This window comes from Apodemus sylvaticus, chromosome 6 (assembly GCF_947179515.1).
Source record: "Apodemus sylvaticus chromosome 6, mApoSyl1.1, whole genome shotgun sequence".
Lineage (NCBI taxonomy): Eukaryota > Metazoa > Chordata > Mammalia > Rodentia > Muridae > Apodemus > Apodemus sylvaticus.
The window spans coordinates 3,766,536-3,784,599 of NC_067477.1; the positions used below are offsets into that span (position 1 = coordinate 3,766,536).

General features: G+C 41.9%; 2 protein-coding genes across 7 annotated transcripts in view; one reads left to right on the plus strand and one right to left on the minus strand.

Moving 5' to 3' along the window:
- Ncapg2 (non-SMC condensin II complex subunit G2) overlaps window positions 1-16,538 on the minus strand; it is a 56,976-nt gene extending 40,438 nt beyond the window's left edge. For 2 of the 6 annotated variants that reach the window (XM_052184838.1, XM_052184832.1), the window contains exons 1-8: window positions 15,848-15,951; window positions 13,904-14,020; window positions 8,381-8,563; window positions 7,581-7,695; window positions 5,821-5,975; window positions 4,688-4,822; window positions 3,865-3,959; window positions 2,402-2,471 (exon numbers count right to left, since the gene is read on the minus strand). In XM_052184838.1, coding sequence (XP_052040798.1) covers window positions 2,402-2,471; window positions 3,865-3,959; window positions 4,688-4,822; window positions 5,821-5,975; window positions 7,581-7,695; window positions 8,381-8,563; window positions 13,904-13,981 — 831 coding nt within the window. In that variant the 5' untranslated portion in view covers window positions 13,982-14,020; window positions 15,848-15,951. Of the gene's footprint in view, window positions 1-2,401; window positions 2,472-3,864; window positions 3,960-4,687; window positions 4,823-5,820; window positions 5,976-7,580; window positions 7,696-8,380; window positions 8,564-13,903; window positions 14,021-15,488; window positions 15,687-15,831; window positions 15,952-16,161 lie in introns of those variants that run through there. The other 4 variants (XM_052184835.1, XM_052184834.1, XM_052184836.1 and 1 more) reach the window with 4 other exon arrangements.
- Window positions 215-759, plus strand: LOC127687724 (ARL14 effector protein-like). The gene has a single exon (XM_052186649.1). The coding sequence runs from the start codon at window positions 268-270 to the stop codon at window positions 757-759; it is 492 nt and encodes a 163-aa protein (XP_052042609.1). The 5' UTR covers window positions 215-267.
- Window positions 16,539-18,064: the final 1,526 nt, after the last annotated feature.

Consider the following 18,064-nt stretch of genomic DNA (forward strand, 5'->3'; position numbering starts at 1 on the left):
ACTCATATTCATGCATACACAAATATAAAGCATAAATAATGTAAATAATAATATATACATCTATGTATGAATTTAGTACTATACATACATACATATATACATGAATTAAAAGCCAGGCACAACGAAGCAAACCAGTAATTCTAGCACTTAGAAGGCTGAAGCAGGAGGGCCATGACTTCAAGACCAGCCCAAAAATAAATAAATAAATAAATAAATAAATAAATAAATAAATAAATAAATAAATGCCTACTGACTTACGTTCCTGCCATGGTGTACAGTATCCCTGTGAATTTTGTCAAAATGACTGAACCACCACAAAAGAACAACTCCACTCAAAAGGAGCACACAAACCACACGTTTCCAGAAAGAAGCAGTCAGATTGGACAAAAGCAACTGCAACAGATAGAACGGCAGCTAAAGTGCTTGGCATTTCAAAACCCTGGACCGCTGGTCGCAGATTTGACCCCTGAGACAAGGCAGCAGAAAAAGAAAGCGAGGATGTCGAAGATGAATGAATCTTTTTCTGTGAAGTACAAAGTACGACAAAAGCGGCAGGCTGAACTGTGTGACTGCCTGGAGAACCACTGCCTGGTATGCTTTTACCCCAAGTGCAACCCCAACAAGTGTGGGCCGGAGGGCCGGTGCAACTGGCGCTGGGTCTATGATGCCATCGTCATTGAGTCCGGCGAGATCAACATTCTAGTTGGATGTATGAATGAGCAGCTGACAGAAAACATGAAGTGGTTGTCTCCATTCTGACATCGGTAGCAGGTGTCTGGAAAGTTGAATTCAGCCTTTATGAACTAATTTCTTTGTGCTCGTGTATGTGTCTTTGTGAGAGCTCCTGCACATTAGTGCAGGTGTCTGCAGAGGCCAGAGATGTTGGCTTCTTCATTGGAGCTTGAGTTACTGGCTTTTATGAACCCCTTGAAATCAGTGCTGGGAGCCACCAATCCCAGGTCCTTTGCACACACCAATATGGGCTCCAAATGTCCGAACCATCTCTCCAACACCAAACTTACTAATTTTCCTCATCTTGAGTCAGAATTTCTCTTATGTTCATTGTCTGGAGGGCTCCCGAATCCTCAGTTACTAACTTAAGATGTGTATTATGACTCAGTTTACATTTGAAACATTCTCTGATGATGCTGATGTCATAGGCCTGGGGGCCAAAAGCACTTCTTTAAGTTACATTAGATATGTAATGCAAGGAAGTGTTTAAACAGTGGGACTTAGTGACTTGGTACTATTTTAAACCACCAAGAATCTTATTTTAAATAAATGTGAAGTGTTGGGGGGTCGGGGAGAAGGAGGTAGGGAACTAGAGAAATGGCTCGGTAGCTAAGAGTGAGTACTGCTCTTCCAGAGCACACAAGTTCAATTCCCAGCACACATGGTATAAGGCAGCTCACAACTAACTCTAGCTCTAGGAGATTCAATGTTTCTGGCCTCCACAGGCCTAAAACTCAATGTTAATAAACACATACATAAACCCTTGCACAGATACATAATTAAAATAACTAAATAAATCATTAAAAAAAAAACACAAGCAAACAAAATAATGGAGAATAATGCCCTAGCTCTGCCCTTTTGCTAAAATGACCAGACATTTAAACTAGTTTGTTAAAATTGTCCAAAGAGGAATACAGTAACTTTTGATCTCTAGATATGAAAGAAATGACAACTATTAGCAAGTGTAAGCAGACATAAAGGCAGTGTGGACAGACCTGCACTAGACACCATGGGAAAGTCTTCCTACCTACACTAGTCAGTTCTCCAAAGAGAAGAGTCAGAGAGAAGAATACTTCTGGATCAAAGAGAAAAAGTTCTAGTCTTTGAAAATGTAGAAAGAAGAAACAGACAATGACATTGCATACAGCTGACGTGTCTCTGCATATTTAATACAGAATGTGAATGGGAAGCTAGATCTCTCTAACATATTCAGAGGCACTGGAGAGTCCTCAAGAGCACCATCCATGGGAAGAGAACCCAAACGCAAATGCAGCATTTCACTTTCAAGTAGCCAGAATGAAAACAGAGAAACTGGTCAAAGTACTTAATACATTTTGTTAAGCCTAGTATATCCATCTTGCAGAGCATCTCCTTTTGATTAGACACATGCCAGCAACTCAATAACTAAAGGCAACTAGACAGTATAGGCTGAGAGACAAGAGAATAAGGAACACGAAGTCCACTGACTTCTCTGAAACTGCACATCCTGGCAAGGTGACAGATGAGGCTGTGTCTCAACAAGTGGGCCACAATGACTCAGGCTGTCGTACTTCTATCAGCATGACTAATCAGCGTTATTTTCAGGTAGACTAGGCACTAGTTTTAAATAGCCCACCCTTGGATACTTAAGTAATTAGAATACAGTAGATGTTAAATAAAATGAAAATACCTCCAACATTTTCCCCGAAGCCTTTTTCCAAGCTCTGAAATAAATTTCTGCAATGTGTACCATCAAAGACCTATTTTTTAAAAAAAGATGTTAAGTTTAAAATAATTTTATCATACACCACACTCCAGTTATTCTCCTGCCTCAGGAAAAGGAACTGATATAGGATATAGTTCTGTAAACCATCTGCAATATTACCTACCTGAAATGGAAAGAGGAAGAGACAAAACTGGGGAAAGAAGGCTGGAATAAAAACTCCTCCTCAGTCAATGTTACTCTAACCCTGACAACATAGGCCCAGAATTAAATTCTACAGTCAAAAAATTGTTAAATATGGACTGGTGAGCTTGCCACCAAGCTCAATGACCTGTCAATGTCTAGACCCCGATTGGTGGGAAAAGAACTAACTCTTGCAAGCTGTCCTCTCATCTCCACATGCGCACCATGGGATACCCTCCCCCAAACACACATGTGCACTATGGCATACCCACACCCACGAACCCCCAAAACACAAACTACTTAAGTAAACTTAAAAAAAATTAAAAACACCTTAAATACTAATTCTTAACATATAGGAAAAGCTACAATAGGATTCAACTTTAAAATCATCTACATTTAGAAATTAGTTCAGCACAAACATTTTACAAAGGAAGTGTGAGGAAGAAATCTGGAATATACCAAGAGCTCTGCATTCAAACTAGAAACAAATCTCCACTCAGTGCTTACATGGCTACCTAGCACTAAGAGATTTAGTAACTGTAGCCTTCCTCCGCAGTAAGGAATAATATTCAAAACAGAGAGAACCAAAGGAAAGGTGTATGGTTTGCATGGCTGTCTGATTGCTGAATAAAGGAAGTACTAGGGTTAGAACTTCTTACCTGTGGTTCTTCCTAGTTATACCACAGGGCTACTCACTGCAACCACAGTTCAGCCCACACTCAATTAGATGGTGTATCCTATACTCAAAATGTCCCCTGAATCCTAATGACATAAGCTTTGTTATAAGACAAAGCTGTAACTATAATATATCTGTCTAAAAATCTTCCACTGCGTTCTGTTCCAGATACTCCAGAGTGAGGTAGTAGGACCACACAAGACCCCAGAGACTGGAAACCAATCTGGGCAGCAAACACAGCCCCCTGAGGGGAAAAAGGAGAAGAACTAAAAAAACAACAATTGAAAATCTCAATCACTATGAGAGAAATGTTTTATTAGAGGGAAAAAACTAATAATCCTAATAATCCAGTAGTGAACTATAAGACATGATTTCTAAAGCTTCCAATTATGGTGGTGCACAACTGCAACAGGGAAGCTAAGGCAGCTAGGCTGCTGTGTAGTGACAGGCCAGACTGGGCTATACAGCAAGGCCTTGCCATAATGCACGCACACACACATACACATGCACATACCCAAAACTTTTAAAACAAACCAAGAGAACCTTTCAAAATCAGACCTCTAATACTTACTTTTGTAAACCAGATAACTGATTTTTAATGGTCTCATGGATCATTTTAATAAAGTCTACATTCCAACTAAAGAGAAAACTAAGAAATCTTCTTCCCTGTAAATGAAAAAAAAAAAAAAATGAGGATTAGTTGGGCATGGAAGCACACACCTATAATCCCAGCTACTTGGGAGGATGAGACAGAATATGACAAGATCAAGGTCAGCCTGGCCACACAAACATCATCTAAAATAATAAATAAAACTACAATTAAATGAAACTATTCTAATACAAACAATTATTTGTTTAATACACCCAATCAGTTATTTAAAAAAATGAAGCCCAAGTCACTATCACTTGGCAGCTTTGCACAGGGGTTGAACTGGGAAGTGCTAGAGTCGCCCTCCTAACAGCAGAGACCTGTGGGCCTACAGGCATTCCTCCCATGGGTACAGCAGCAGCTGCACTAAGTTTGTTTTTGCTATAATGCCATGTTTGGGATATGGGGCTGCTGCTTCCAACAGTCTGAAGCCACTATGATTTGCCTCAGGCTCTAGCAGAAGCATGGTTTTGCCAGCTGCAGATAGTGTATGCAATTGTGTGACATTTGGAATTCTGGGAACTTTTCAGAGGGTATATAAATGCTAGGGCCCAGATAAATGTGTGGTGGGATGGTTGGTAGTCATCTAGGGGGGTTGGTTGCAGTTTGTAAGTAGTCGTGCTCAAAGAAAAAAGGAAAAAAAATAGATTCGGGGATCTCTAGTTCTCTCCCTTCTTTATCCTTCCTTCTCACTACTTAGTGAAAAGAAAAAGACACAAATTAGCAAACACCAACTATGACTTACCTCTTCCTTCTTGATGTAGTTAATATTTATGAAGCACTCAAGTAGCATATCTTTAATTTCTCTACTTTCCTCCAGATCATAATCAAAGCAGTATAAAGCCTGATGGACGCGCCACAGCCGACACACATCTGCACCCTGCGAATGCCACACAGAGCCACACAGGAGAAAACAATGCACTACTTGTTTCAGTTACTTTCTTTTCCTCTATGAAAAGAATGTAAAGTTATATTTCAAGCTAAGTATTTTATATCATGAATAATGAAGATTAGATTATAGAATCATGAAAAATTAGGACATAGTAACAAGTGAAAAGAAGGGTGTGCCTAGCACTGAGGAGGCAGAGGATCTCTATGAGTTTGAGGCCAGCCTGGTCTACAGAGCTAGTTCCAGAACAGCCAGGGCTATATAGTTCCAGAAACCCTATCTCAAAAAACAAAAACAAGAAATACAAACAAACAAACAACAAAAAAAGGAGATTTGCAAAGGCGCTGTGCAGTTCTACTGAACACTCTGGACTGTCTTTTTTTTTTTAACTGGGGCCTCATGTAGCCCAAGCTGGCCTCAAACTTCCAATTTATTTTTCTTTGGCTCAGCTACAATTTCCCTAAGACTTCATAGTAATGTGAAATAATTCCCATAAGAATTCTAAATCATGCCTGCCTTTTATCCAGGATACTCCCTGACAACCTGCTCAGTCCTATTCTAGAGTATGTATATCTCTCCAAGGACCACAGGGGCACAGGTATCTCCTCTCATCCTCTACCTAATAAGTCAGAAAAACCCACTGGCACAGCTTAGTCTGAGAAAGTTTGGCCTTTCCTGCACCCTTGCTTCCTTTCCATTGCACAACAAGGAACAAGGCAGATAGAGTAACTACCTTTTCACCATGAAGTGACAAACAAAACAACAACAACAACAACAACAACACACACACACACACACACACAACCCAAAACAAAAACAGTAGCCACCCTGAGGAAAGAAGAAGGAAGAAAAGCCCAACTTTCAATCTCGGTCTGGATTGTGCTCCCACCTTCAACCTCTATACTCTCCTAAGCTGGGAAGCTGTAGAATCCGACCCCTCTCCACCTGACCCACCCTCACAAAGTATATCCCGAAGAAAGGAAACCTACTGTTTTGGTCTCCAGGCTCCTCCTCAGCAGCATGACGAATGCAGTCTTTCCCATGTCCTCCTTGGCAGAGAGGCCCCTTTCCCACCATTTGACACATAAATCCCGAATAGAGTTCTGGAGTTTCTGTTCAGATTCAGGCAATGCATATAAAATACCTAAACACAGCACAAATGTTTTCTGTTGTCAAGCAACTTATTACCAATTCAGACTCAAAAGTCCTGAGTGCTGGCCTAGAGAGATGGCTCAGCGGTTAAGAGCACTGGCTGTTCTTCCAGAGGTCCTGAGTTCAATCCCCAGCACGCACATGGTGACTCACAACCATCTGTAATGTGATCTGACACCCTATTCTGGTATGCAGGTATACTGCAGATAGAGCACTCATATACACAAAATAAATAAATAAACATTAAAAAAAGTTCAGAGAACTATGACTTAGTATAAGGCCTAGCTAGGCAAATATTAGCTTAATTTGCCAAATAAACATCATTTATGGAATGCCAATACTTACAAAACAGAGAACTTTAGACCTGGAAGCCTCATACTAACACATCTTGCAGTCACTACACCTCCATACCCAGCGGGACAGGCTGTGACCACCAGTTCCCTACAAGCTCAATGTGCTGGCTTCAGGTCTAGGCTCAAAGGTAGAAAATAATCAAAGCAAATAACATATTGAATATAACAACTACTGCTTTTCGAAGCATAAAGGCTCCATAAATGTTAATAATATGCTAATGACTACCCACAGATGCCTCAGTACCGTTATACACATATAAAGCTCCTAAAGTAATTGTGAGTCTAGAAGCAACTACAATGACAGCACTCATTTTACCACCAATTTGGAGACTATAAATAAACTTGTAGTAAAATCCACAAAGTATATAAACGACTTTCTATACTGTCTGGGGTGATTTAAGATAATAATAATAGAAAGAAAAGAAAAGAAAAGAAAAGAAAAGAAAAGAAAAGAAAAGAAAAGAAAAGAAAAGAATGGGAGAGAGAAAGATACTATCAACTTGGGGAGTGACAAAGAAAGAGGATTAGAGGCAGTAGCTAGAAGGGACTAGATTAAAAACATTAAAAATATAAAATATTTAAAAAGAAAAAAATATGTTAATTTCAAGAAATCAGACTAAAGCAGGATCCTAAAGACATAAAGAAACCTGAATGATGTTAAGACTGAGAACTTGAGAATGTGTCCCAGGAAACAATACCCAATTGAACAAGTCCTCAAAGGATAGTTCTATAAAATCTTTAAAATTGCTTTTATATCTATAAAATAACTTTGTGTAACTATTTTATGACCAGGTGTCTCATGATTTTAGGCAAGTATGCCTGTTTAATAGACAGCTTCACGGGCTTAAAGCAAACAAGAACTAGGGGATCCAACGACTCCTTAGACCATGGTCATCCCTAAGAAAAATTCAGCAACACAGATCCTTGGGCTCTGTGGCAATAGCACAAACTGAGAAATCTGCAGTCAGAGATGCCCCTTCAGACAAGCACTTGTTATGTTAGTCCTGTGAGTCTGGGCACACTGTCCTGAAGAACCTGCAAGTAACAGCAGTCAGCAGCTCAGAACCCATGTCATCCTCTACAACATTGGAGCAGAGCCTAGCTAATCCATGGTGCCCTTGAGAACTTGAGTGCAAAGACGTGCCTTTAAATTCTTGTTTCAGACTGCCACCCTGCTCATGAACGTAGTTGACTTCCCTTCACAAGGTGCCATGTTAGTGCCCACTATTGAACAGGCCACTCACCATTCAATATAAGAGCACATTCCAGGAGGGCTCCGTAGTTCTCATGCTCATTTATTACAGATACAGAAGCAAGAGTTACAGTCACAACTGCATATGTTATTTGTATGCTCTTTTTCTAAAAATAAAACATTAAAACATGAGTTAAAATGAGGATCTTGTAACACTCAACTTTTTTTTTAAAGATTTACTTATTTATTATATGTAAGTACTCTGTAGCTGTCTTCAGACACACCAGAAGGTGTCCGATCTCATTACAGATGGTTGTGAGCCAACATGTGGTTGCTGGGATTTGAACTCAGGACCTTAGGAAGAACAGTCAGTCCTCTTAACCGCTGAGCCATCTCACCAGTCCCCAACACTCAACTCAAAAAAAAATCAAATAGTTACTAAATTTCAAAACTGGAGCCACCTCTAGCTTTTCCGAAAAGGTAGATTAAAACTGAATATAAGTCAAATGTCCTAAAAGAATCATAACACTGAGCAGTAGAACAGCAATAGCAGGACTGGGCAGCAGGTAAAATCACAATGAGCAAAACTACAAAACTGGCATAGTACATTTTCTTAAATCTAAAGTTCATCTCTTGAGCTTAGCATGGTGGCACACACCTTTGATCCCAGCTCTAAAGAAGCTGAGGCAGGTGATCTCTCTGAGTCTGAGGCCAGCCGGATACGCATGTGAGTTCCAGGCCAGCCAGGACTAAGAGTGAGACTCTGTCTCAAAGAGAATGTTCAGTTGTTCAAATAAAAATATTTTCTTAACACAGCAATGAGGAACATTTTCATTTGTGAAAGACAAATACCATCTTTGGACTGTGCTCTGATTCCATATCGTCGGCACCCTGGACTGTCTGCCATTCATCCACAGGGCTTTCCAACAATGTTTCTGTTAGTAAGTCTTTCAGCCTTTGCCATAATTCTTCTTTCTGTTTCCTTGATAATTCATCTAGTAACTCACTTAAACTGAAAGGATCAGAAGAATCTTCCTGTAAAATATTTTTAAAAACACAAAATATGAAAATTAGTTGTATTCTTTTCATACTGGTATTAAAAGAAAAGTTTAAGTACTAAATTAGTTACACGTTTAAGCATTTGGCTAGTTTTTTCAAAATCCTTTCCTAATAGGGAAAAAAATAAAAAATTACCAAACAGAAAGCATCAAATCTCTTCCCCACTTCTTCTTAAGACTGGATAAAGTTTAAAATTTCACCAACTTAAAATTCCTAAAATCAATTCAACATCCACCATCCCCAGGCCTGTCTTCAGTTACAAACGTATGCTGGAAGTAAATAACAGAAAGGGTCAGATTCCCTTCCTTCCAGTTCCTTGTCCTACCAGCAGATCCTCCATGTCATCTGCTCCTCAGCACTAGACAGCACTTTCCCCGAACCACTGAGTCCTTCCCCACACCCCTGGCTTACTGAACTCTCTTCTCGCTTTGGACAGACTGACCACATCTCTCTGAGAGAGTAAGAACAGGCACTGTCAAACCTTTGTAACCCAATCAAAAGGACTTTCCAGCAGCTGCTCTGGAACAACTGAGACACAAGTATAGTGACAATAATAGATTATAGCCTACAGAATAAATTAGTATCAATGAGGTTATAAATTAATAGAACCCAAATCATTCATTAATAGCACTAGTATGCAGCAGAGTACTAATGAATAAAACTAAAGAAATATGGAGTTCACAAAGGACAATTTGATAGCCATCACAGTAACAGACTCTGGTGAGAACTATCCAGATACTAAAACGAACAGGTACAAGTATGCTGAGAGGCAGGTTGTCCACAGCCATGTGTTTCCTCAAAGAGCCCATGGTTATTTGTAACCCTTTTCCCTTTGGGGAAAGCAGAAACCTACCAGGATAGGTTATGAGCACCCAACTTATTCACCACCAAATGACCCCCATATAACAAGGCTGTCCTGAAAGGCTCTAACACTTCCAAGCAGCTCCTTCTGAAGGGAGACACTCGATCTGACTAGATTGGGTAATAGCAAAAAGAATATCAAAAGAGCCACCCACACCTGCAACCCTTCAGTGCTGTGACAAGCACAAGAAGGCAGAGCTGCCTCCTACAATCCCAGACTAAAGAGCACTTAAGAGATGTGATAGCTAGCGGCAGAGTCTGACACTGTGCTAGATCCTGGATCAGGAAAAGCATGACTATAAAGGACATTATTGTGTCAACTGTTCAAACACAAATATGTACTGTAAATAGTGCTTAAAGTTTCACCTCTTGAGGATCTTCATGTAGTTATATAAAATGGAGTTTCAATCATTTGTAAAGAAAAATGAAATTTGAAGGAAAATTAATAGCTCTACAGAGTACTGCATTAACTAAGGTGAAAGGTGACCCAGATCCATCAAAAAATTGCCATCAAAAAACATTCTGATATGCAGAGAGCAAGTTTCAATACTTCCATCTACTATGTACATGTGAAAGTGGGTGTAAAAGTGGGTATTGGTTATTAAACTTCATAAAAGACCATGAGGGGCAAAGTGTTGCTGGGTAAGGGAAAGCATGGGAAAAATACACACATGACATACAAGCAGAAAGGAAGCTACTGTACAGAAGCATATGGGAGGAGGCAGAAGCTAGGAGTGTGGAGGAAAACTAAAACAACAACAACAAAAAACTAACATGAAAAATACCATAATGAAACCTAGTTGCAAGTTTAAGTTTCAAGCTTGTACAGGACTGTGGAAATAGCTCAAATCATTAGGTCAACATAGAAGAGCCACCTTTGGATCCCCAGAATTCATTTAAAAACCTGAGCATGGCAACCTAATTCTTAAATTCCTGCTTTTTGAGGCAGAAGAGATAAGAGGATCTTTGTCTAGAAGCTCTTGGGCCACCTACAAGAGCTTCCATGGCAAAATTCCAGACTGAGACATCCTGTCTCAAACAAAAGATGGGAGGCATCCAAAGACCTACACCTGAGACCATTGTCTGACCCCCACATGTGCACCCCATGTTAAATAAACATACACAAAAGTTCTAGCATACATAAGAAGAACTCAAAGTGTACTCAGTGGTTACCAATTACTGATTCTTTATCCTAGGATCATTCTTTGTTTTGGAATCATTTAATGCAGTTAGTTATAGGCATGTGACTCTATCAGGGTCTACTTTTCTAAAACAAAGATACTTTCTTTAACAACAAAAAAAAATTATTAGCTCCCTCAACTCCCAAGCCCACTGCACTGCACTCTTATGCACTAATCCACATGCCTCTCAGGCTAGTTTGTCTTTTTCTTCTCTTTTCTGCTTCCCCTTCCCCACAAAAATGGCAGAGACTGTGTAAGCTGGCCGTCTACTTCTAACTATAAACTCCCAATCTTTCTCCAGTGAAAGCATCACACTTACCATATGTGATGATTTGTATATGCTCAGTCCAGGGAGTGGCACTATTAGAAGGTGTGGCCCTGTTGGAGTAGGTGTGTCATTGTGGGTGTGGGCTATAAAACACTCATCCTGTATTCTGCTAGCAGGCTTCAGATGAAGATGCAGACTTCTCAACTCCTCCTATACCATGTCTGCCTTGATGATACTGAACTGAACCTCTGGACCTGTAAGCCAGCCCCAATTATATGTTGTTCTTATAAGAGTTGCCATGGTCACGGTGTCTGTTCACAGCAGTAAAACCCCAACTAAGACACCATAGCACTTATTTTTAGTGACTTAATGTGTGTTACTGTGTTCTATTAGGGTGCTATCTTTAATGTGTCATAGGCAAAATGTTTTAGTATTGTACCTCTAGCCCTATTTTCTTCAATAACCTCTGTGGATTATTTACTTGAGATAGTCTTTCTTTTTAGCCCAGATTGACCACAAACCATCAATCCTCAATTCATGATTCTTCTGCCTCAGTATTCTGAGTGCTGTAATTTCTGGTATAGACCATCATGCCTACCATTCTGGTTTTTATCACCAATGCTGCAAGATGGTGGTTGTTAGCAATGCACATGTCAGAACTCAGTGATTCACTAAGCTGGAGAGACCTACCCAACAGACCTCAAACAGATGTGCATCTTTTCCTTAGCTCCTATCAGGTTAAAGTACTGAAAATGCCATTATAGAAAATGGCACTTTAATAAAAAAAAATTAAAAAAAAAAAAAAGAAAGAAAATGGCACTTCATAACAAAACTAAGCAATATACAATTCTAATAAAGACACATACATTTATATTGTTTTACAAGTTTCATGACTGGTTACATTAAGTTATTAAGTATAAACAAAGCTCACTAATGCTAGACTAAAAAAGACTAATAAATATTTCACCAAGATATCAGCTAGCTGCCAAGCCATAACAGAGACTCAACATTAATAGGCTGCTAGTATGAAGGAACTTCAAAAAGATGCATCCTCAGTAGGCCACTAATGTGCCCTTGAATTACTACATTTGTCTTTCCATTTGTTTGTGTATACAGCTGTGCACTTGTATGAAGACCAGAGTTGATGCTGGATGTCATCAGGATATCTCATTGAACCTAGCGCTTATTGACTGAATAGACTACTGTCTATCAAGCTCTAGAAATCCTCCTGTCTCCACCTCCCAGTACTGAGATTAAAGGCATGCCAATGGGACCTGGCCTTTTACAAAGGCGATTCTCAGGTTTGGGTGGCAAGCACTTTATAAACTGACCCATCTCCCCGACTCTCTGCTTGCCTTTTAATATTATTAACTTACTTTACTACCAGTTCACACCATTTTAATTTTAGACCATCATGCCTACCATTCTAGTTTTTATCACCAATGCTGCAAGGTGGTGGTTAGCAATGCACATGTCAGAACTCAGTGATTATTCACTAAGTGATTCACCTACCCAACAGGCCTCAAACAGATGTGCATCTTTTCCCTAGCTCCTATCAGGTTAAAGTACTGAAAATGCCATTATAGAAAATTAGTTCAACTGTGGCATGTGACTCGAAACAACAGCCTCTAGGCATAAAATACAGATGAATTACATTTCTAACACAAACCACCAGTCACACCTCCACTAATGCAGATAATTACACAGTTATAAATTATATTTTGCTCTTATAGACACTACTATGGTATGACCTGAGACAAGATCATGTTATAAGATCATTTGTCTTATGAAGAAAAGTAGTTTTATAAATGTTACCAGCAATAAGTTCATGATTAGACCCTTCCCTAATCTTGTGCCTTTTGATTTTCACTGAATAATCAAAATAGGTCGGGCATATTGGCTCCAGCCTCCTGTACAAAGCGCCAACTACCACAGTACTAGTGCAGAACTCCACCCCACTCTCGTTCCTATCACTCACTCCCACACACTTCCAGGACAGAAATCCCCATGTACTGCTAATGGCACCTTTCTATCTCTTGCTGAGACTGCTCTGACCTTCAAATACACAGTCAGTCTGTCTCGTGGCCACCACCCTGAACATATCATATTGACAGTCATCTTTTCCCCACACCTAGACCCTTACCATTATATCTAATCAAACTACACTGGATCCCTGCAGTTGAAGGCTTCCAACTTCCACCTAAAGCCAGTTTCAGTGATAAGCAGGACTCTACTCTCCAACTACCTGGCTCGGTCCCTCAACCTGCTCTGCACATGCAGGCAGACAAGCATTCCCAGAGGCAAATCTTTCTTCCATCTTCTTATTGTCTTCTGTTCTAGTTTCCCCTCCACTCTGGCCCCTCTGTCTACATGCAGGCCATTCTCTGCCCACTAGACAAATTCTGAACTTCCTAAAAGTCCTGCAGTCATTTGGATGAGAAATGTCCTCTACAGACTCTGGTATTTGAACCATTGGTTCCCAGTTGGTGGCACTATTGGGAAGGTTTAAGTGCTACAGCCTAGATGTTTGTTATGCACATGCTTGCAGGTGAGACTGTGAGCTCTCAGCCTCCTGCTCTGGCTGGCATGCCTCCCCAGCATGATGGGCTCAGTCCTCTGGAACCATAAGACAATAATGAGATCTTTTTGCAAGATGCTTTTGGTCACAGTGTTTTATCACAGAAACAGAAAAGTGACTCAGCCTCCCATTTTCCCTGATTTTCCCATCACTGCACTCTGGACTTGCCAAAACTCTCCAGGTTAAAACACAGCCAGCCTTCTCCAAGCCTAGAAGCCCCTTCAGCTCCATAGGCTCTTTGGATAACTTCTGTTTATCTTCTACTTTTTAACTCAGTCCCAAAGTGAGTCCATTTCATTCTAAAGAATTTACCTATCATTTTAGAAAATAAACATTCACTGAGAGAACTATATTTTACTCAGTGACACGATTTTAGAGTATTACTTATATGCAGAGTCAAAGCAACAAAAGTAAAACATATAACTTACATCAAGTTGAAGAAACTGCAGAAGCTCTTCAACCAACTCTTTAGACACTGCTTGGATGAACGCCTCCCGTTTTTCCATGATGGATGTGACTTTCCTAAGGGAGATTGCCTTACAACCCTGGTAGGATACAATCAGACCAAAAAGTAAATGTGCAAATTTTCCCGTAAGTTTTAATTTAATACAAACATTCAAGAAATTTTATACCACTGCAGAAGACCGTTTATAACAACACTGTGACACAAAATTGTAAGAATCTGAAAATTAAAAAAAAAAATCTACCGATGATGTTATAAACAAAGTATCTATGTTATCACCAACTGTCAATGAAACTACAACAAAAGGAACAAGAAATTAAATCTGCCTCAGGGATCTTACTTTCTCTTCTTACTTTCTCTTTTGGATGCTGGCTTGGATTTATGCAATAGGGTCAGGCTGATCTCCACAGCTGAATTCTGCAGACTCCACTTCTAAAGTCCCATTCCTCCAAGAAGATCCCACCCAACAATCCTCTCTTGTTTGTCAAGTGAGAGACTTGTAAGGAAAACCACAACAAGAGTCCTGAGGTCACCTGGGAGCTTGTTAGACAGTGCATCTGTGCCCAGCTTGAGCACCCTCCCCTCCTCTGCACACCTACAGGATAATGAGAGCTCAAGGGACCTTGCTCCTTCCTATATGCGTTCTCCCAGGAAATGCTATTTTACCCTTTTACCTGGTGCTACAATGACATGCTCAAAACAAAAACCTAACAATACAGTTACAACAAATGATATTTGCAACACGTCTTCTCATTTTAAAAATAAATCTGAAAATCGCCTATACCTTTAAAAATACAGCAATATGGAGATTTGTTGGCATTAATTATAGAGACCGTGAATCACAATAAATATACATTCCTATTCTAAACTGAATTTAAGAAAATAACCTCAATTTGACATTAGTAAATCTTAAATACAGCCACTTTGTTCCCCAAATCAAATGGCTGAATTGTGAACCATAACTTTTATGTGATAAATTAAATGGAGATGAAAACTGAGGGTGACCAGTATCAACACTTTGCTAATTATGGTCACTTTGTTTACTTAAGTACAGCCTTTGGCAACTTAGTACGCCATATAATATATACATATGCTAGATTTACAAACTGTGAATCCATATCTTTTTTTAAAGATTTATTTATTATTATATCTAAGTACACTGTAGCTGTCTTCAGACACCCCAGAAGAGGGGGTCAGATCTCATTAGGGATGGTTGTGAGCCACCATGTGGTTGTTGGCATTTGAACTCAGGACCTTCAGAAGAGCAGTCTGTACTCTTAACCGCTGAGCCTTCTCTCCAGCCCATGACTCCATATCCTGATTAGTCTCCTTCCCTAGATCAGTCCTAAGTATAGGTTCAGGTTCCTCCCTATGTCAGTCCAAGAATAAATCCAGCAAGTGTCAGCACTGGTGCCCTCCCTAGCCCTGTGCCAGGATCATCCATGTCATTCTCGGGTCAGGGTTGGAGTCCTCTTGATGTCAGTTTCTAATTCAGGGCTGGTGTTCTCCCTGGTCGACCCGGGTGAAGGTCTTTGGCGCTACCTACTCACCCTGGCTCCCCGTCTGGGGTCTGCGTCCCCAGTCCTTGTCTGAGCGCCTCCCCAGTGTGCCCAGGTCGTGTCCCAGAGTCCTCTCTAGTCACACTCGGGCCCTCTTCCGGGGTAGTCCCGGTCTGAGGTCCTACCTAGCGAACCCGGGTTCAAGGCTGAGACCCTCCCTGGCCGAGCCGCGCGTCTCGGACCGGGATCCGTCCCAGTCAGCCGGGGTCCCGCTCTGCCCTCCCGCAGCACCTCCCATTCCACAAGCGCCCGAGACCGATGGCGGCCGCGCACAGGAAGCCCGCGACGGGATCGGTTGCCCGCCAGCGGTCGCCCGCCGCCCGGTCCTACTCACATCCCACTCAACGCACCGCGCAGAGCTCACCTCACCGCAGACCCATCGTTTCCCGCGCTCGGACCAGATTCAAACACACCCGCGCATATCCCGGGCGCACCCGCCCCCCACCCCCGTCACCAGTCGCCGCTCTCACGAGATCTGACGCCATCCGGGCCACGCCCACATCCTACAGCTCCGGGCCAGGCTCCGCCCCCGAGGCTCAAGCACCGCCCCCTGGGCATGACTCAAAGCCTCCGGCAGGAGTCTCTCCAGAGCGCCCGTGCTATGCGCACGCGCAGAGCTGCTGCCCGCGTTTCCTGCCCTCCGCACCCTTCCGCACACACCCACCTTCCAGGACCGCGCTGCGGTTGCTTCTGTGTTTCTTGCCCGCTGCTGCTCCGTGAGAGATCCCGCTGCCGACGAGAGAGGGAGAGCAAGAAGAGACAAGGAATAGAACGGAAGAGAAGAAGGAACGAGATGGTACTAGGGGAGAGAGAAGGGGACGCTGAGAAGAAAACGGGGAGGCAGGAGGAGGAGAAGGGAGAGAAGCTAAAGAGGCTGAGTGGAAAGGGAAGGACCAGTGGAAAGGAGGAAGTCTGGGGTGTGGTGGCAGAGGAGGCAGAGGACGAAGGAGTGTGATGTCAGGACACCCCAAAGAAGAGGCTGGGCCTTCATCACAGGTGGCACCAAGGGTGTCTTGAGCTTAGAGTTCCCAACTTCAGAACTGAGAAAAAAATAAATGTCTGTTGTTTATAAGTCACCCGTCGCCGGAGCTTTCTTATTAGCATAAAAAAGATGAAGACGGGGTGGTGGAGAGGGGAGGAGCCATCTGAGGAAGATGGCAGCCCCAACCTGTCCTTTCCCAGATTCAACAGGAGATGGTGCTTAGCCCCATTGCCTGGACTGGGCAGCCCTCCATAGCTAGGAAACAGACTGAGTTCACTCATGGCCTTTCCTGTTTGTGGTTTCCTGCACTTGGAAACCAAAGCCAGCCCTCCAACCCACAAGACTGTGTTATCAGTTCTTGGAAAGTCCCTTCAGAAATGTTTCCTGAACTTGAAGCACAAAATGTCTAGAATGAGTTCTGTTTCCCAGATTGAATTTGAAGGAGTTAGATGTTACCCCCAGGGGAAGCCAGCCTGCCCAACAAAGGACAAGATATCTATTGACTACGAAAGAAAGGGCAGTCAGGCAGTGGTGGCACACACCTTTAATCCCATCACTTCGGAGGCAGAGGCAGGTGGATTTCTTAGTTCGAGGCCAGCCTGGTCTACAGAGTGAGTTCCAGGACTGCCAGAGCTATACAGAGAAACCCTGTCTCAAAAGACTGGAAAAAAGAAAAGTCAGCCCTAAACTTGTATTTAATTTGATATAGTGAAAGTATAGTCTCAACAGTATAAAATGATAGTGGGGAGAGGGTATAGGTCAGTTAGGAAATTAAATTCGAGGTAGTTAGCAGAGCCGCAGAGTCAGGTCAGCTTACCCACAGCAAGCTACCATTTGTACCACTTACCTGATTCTTCATCAGGAGCTCCTTAATCTCTGACCACCTTCCTCTCCACAATCCCTCGCTTCGCTGCAGCCCCTTGAATTTGAACACCCACCTTACCACTCTCATCGACAGTCAAAGTGTGAGCAAGAGCCTCAAGCTGGACTCCCACATGGACTTGCCGTGCACTGTGCTGAGCTTCCTGCCATTCTCCTTGCGGTTTGACTCATGTCCAAAAGAAATCAGTTTCCCCTGCCTTGCTCCCCCTCTTCACTCACTTTTCCATTCCTGACTGGTATGCTTCCTGTTAAGAAACAGAAATGGATAATGAGTCCAGCAGTGAGTTCTGAAAACTCAGAGCTATGCGCCTAGACAGGCCAGTAACAACTCTGTGCTTCCCTGGTTTGCCACGTATTTAGAAAACAAAATAACAAAGGAACCCAAACAACAAAATGTGAACAACCCAATGAGAACTGAGCTGGTGATGTAGTTCAGTTGGCAGAATGTCTTCCTAGCTTGTACAATGCCCTGGGTTCAACAGTTAGCACCACATAAATTGATAGAACACACCTGTGATCCCAACACTCCAGGGTGGAACCAAGAGGAACAGAAAGTTCGGTCATTATTGGTTACACAGTTCAAGGCCTGCCTGGAATAAGTGAAATCCTTTCTCAAAAAAACATAAACTAGAGCAATGTATCTTACTATCCTTTAATGTTGTGGACTAACAGAGAAGACTGCTCAGACACGGGTGTAAGCCAA

Coding starts and splice junctions, on each gene's coding strand:
- LOC127687724 (XM_052186649.1), top strand. CDS start 268: ATGGTGTACAGTATCCCTGTGAATTTTGTCAAAATGACTGAACCACCA.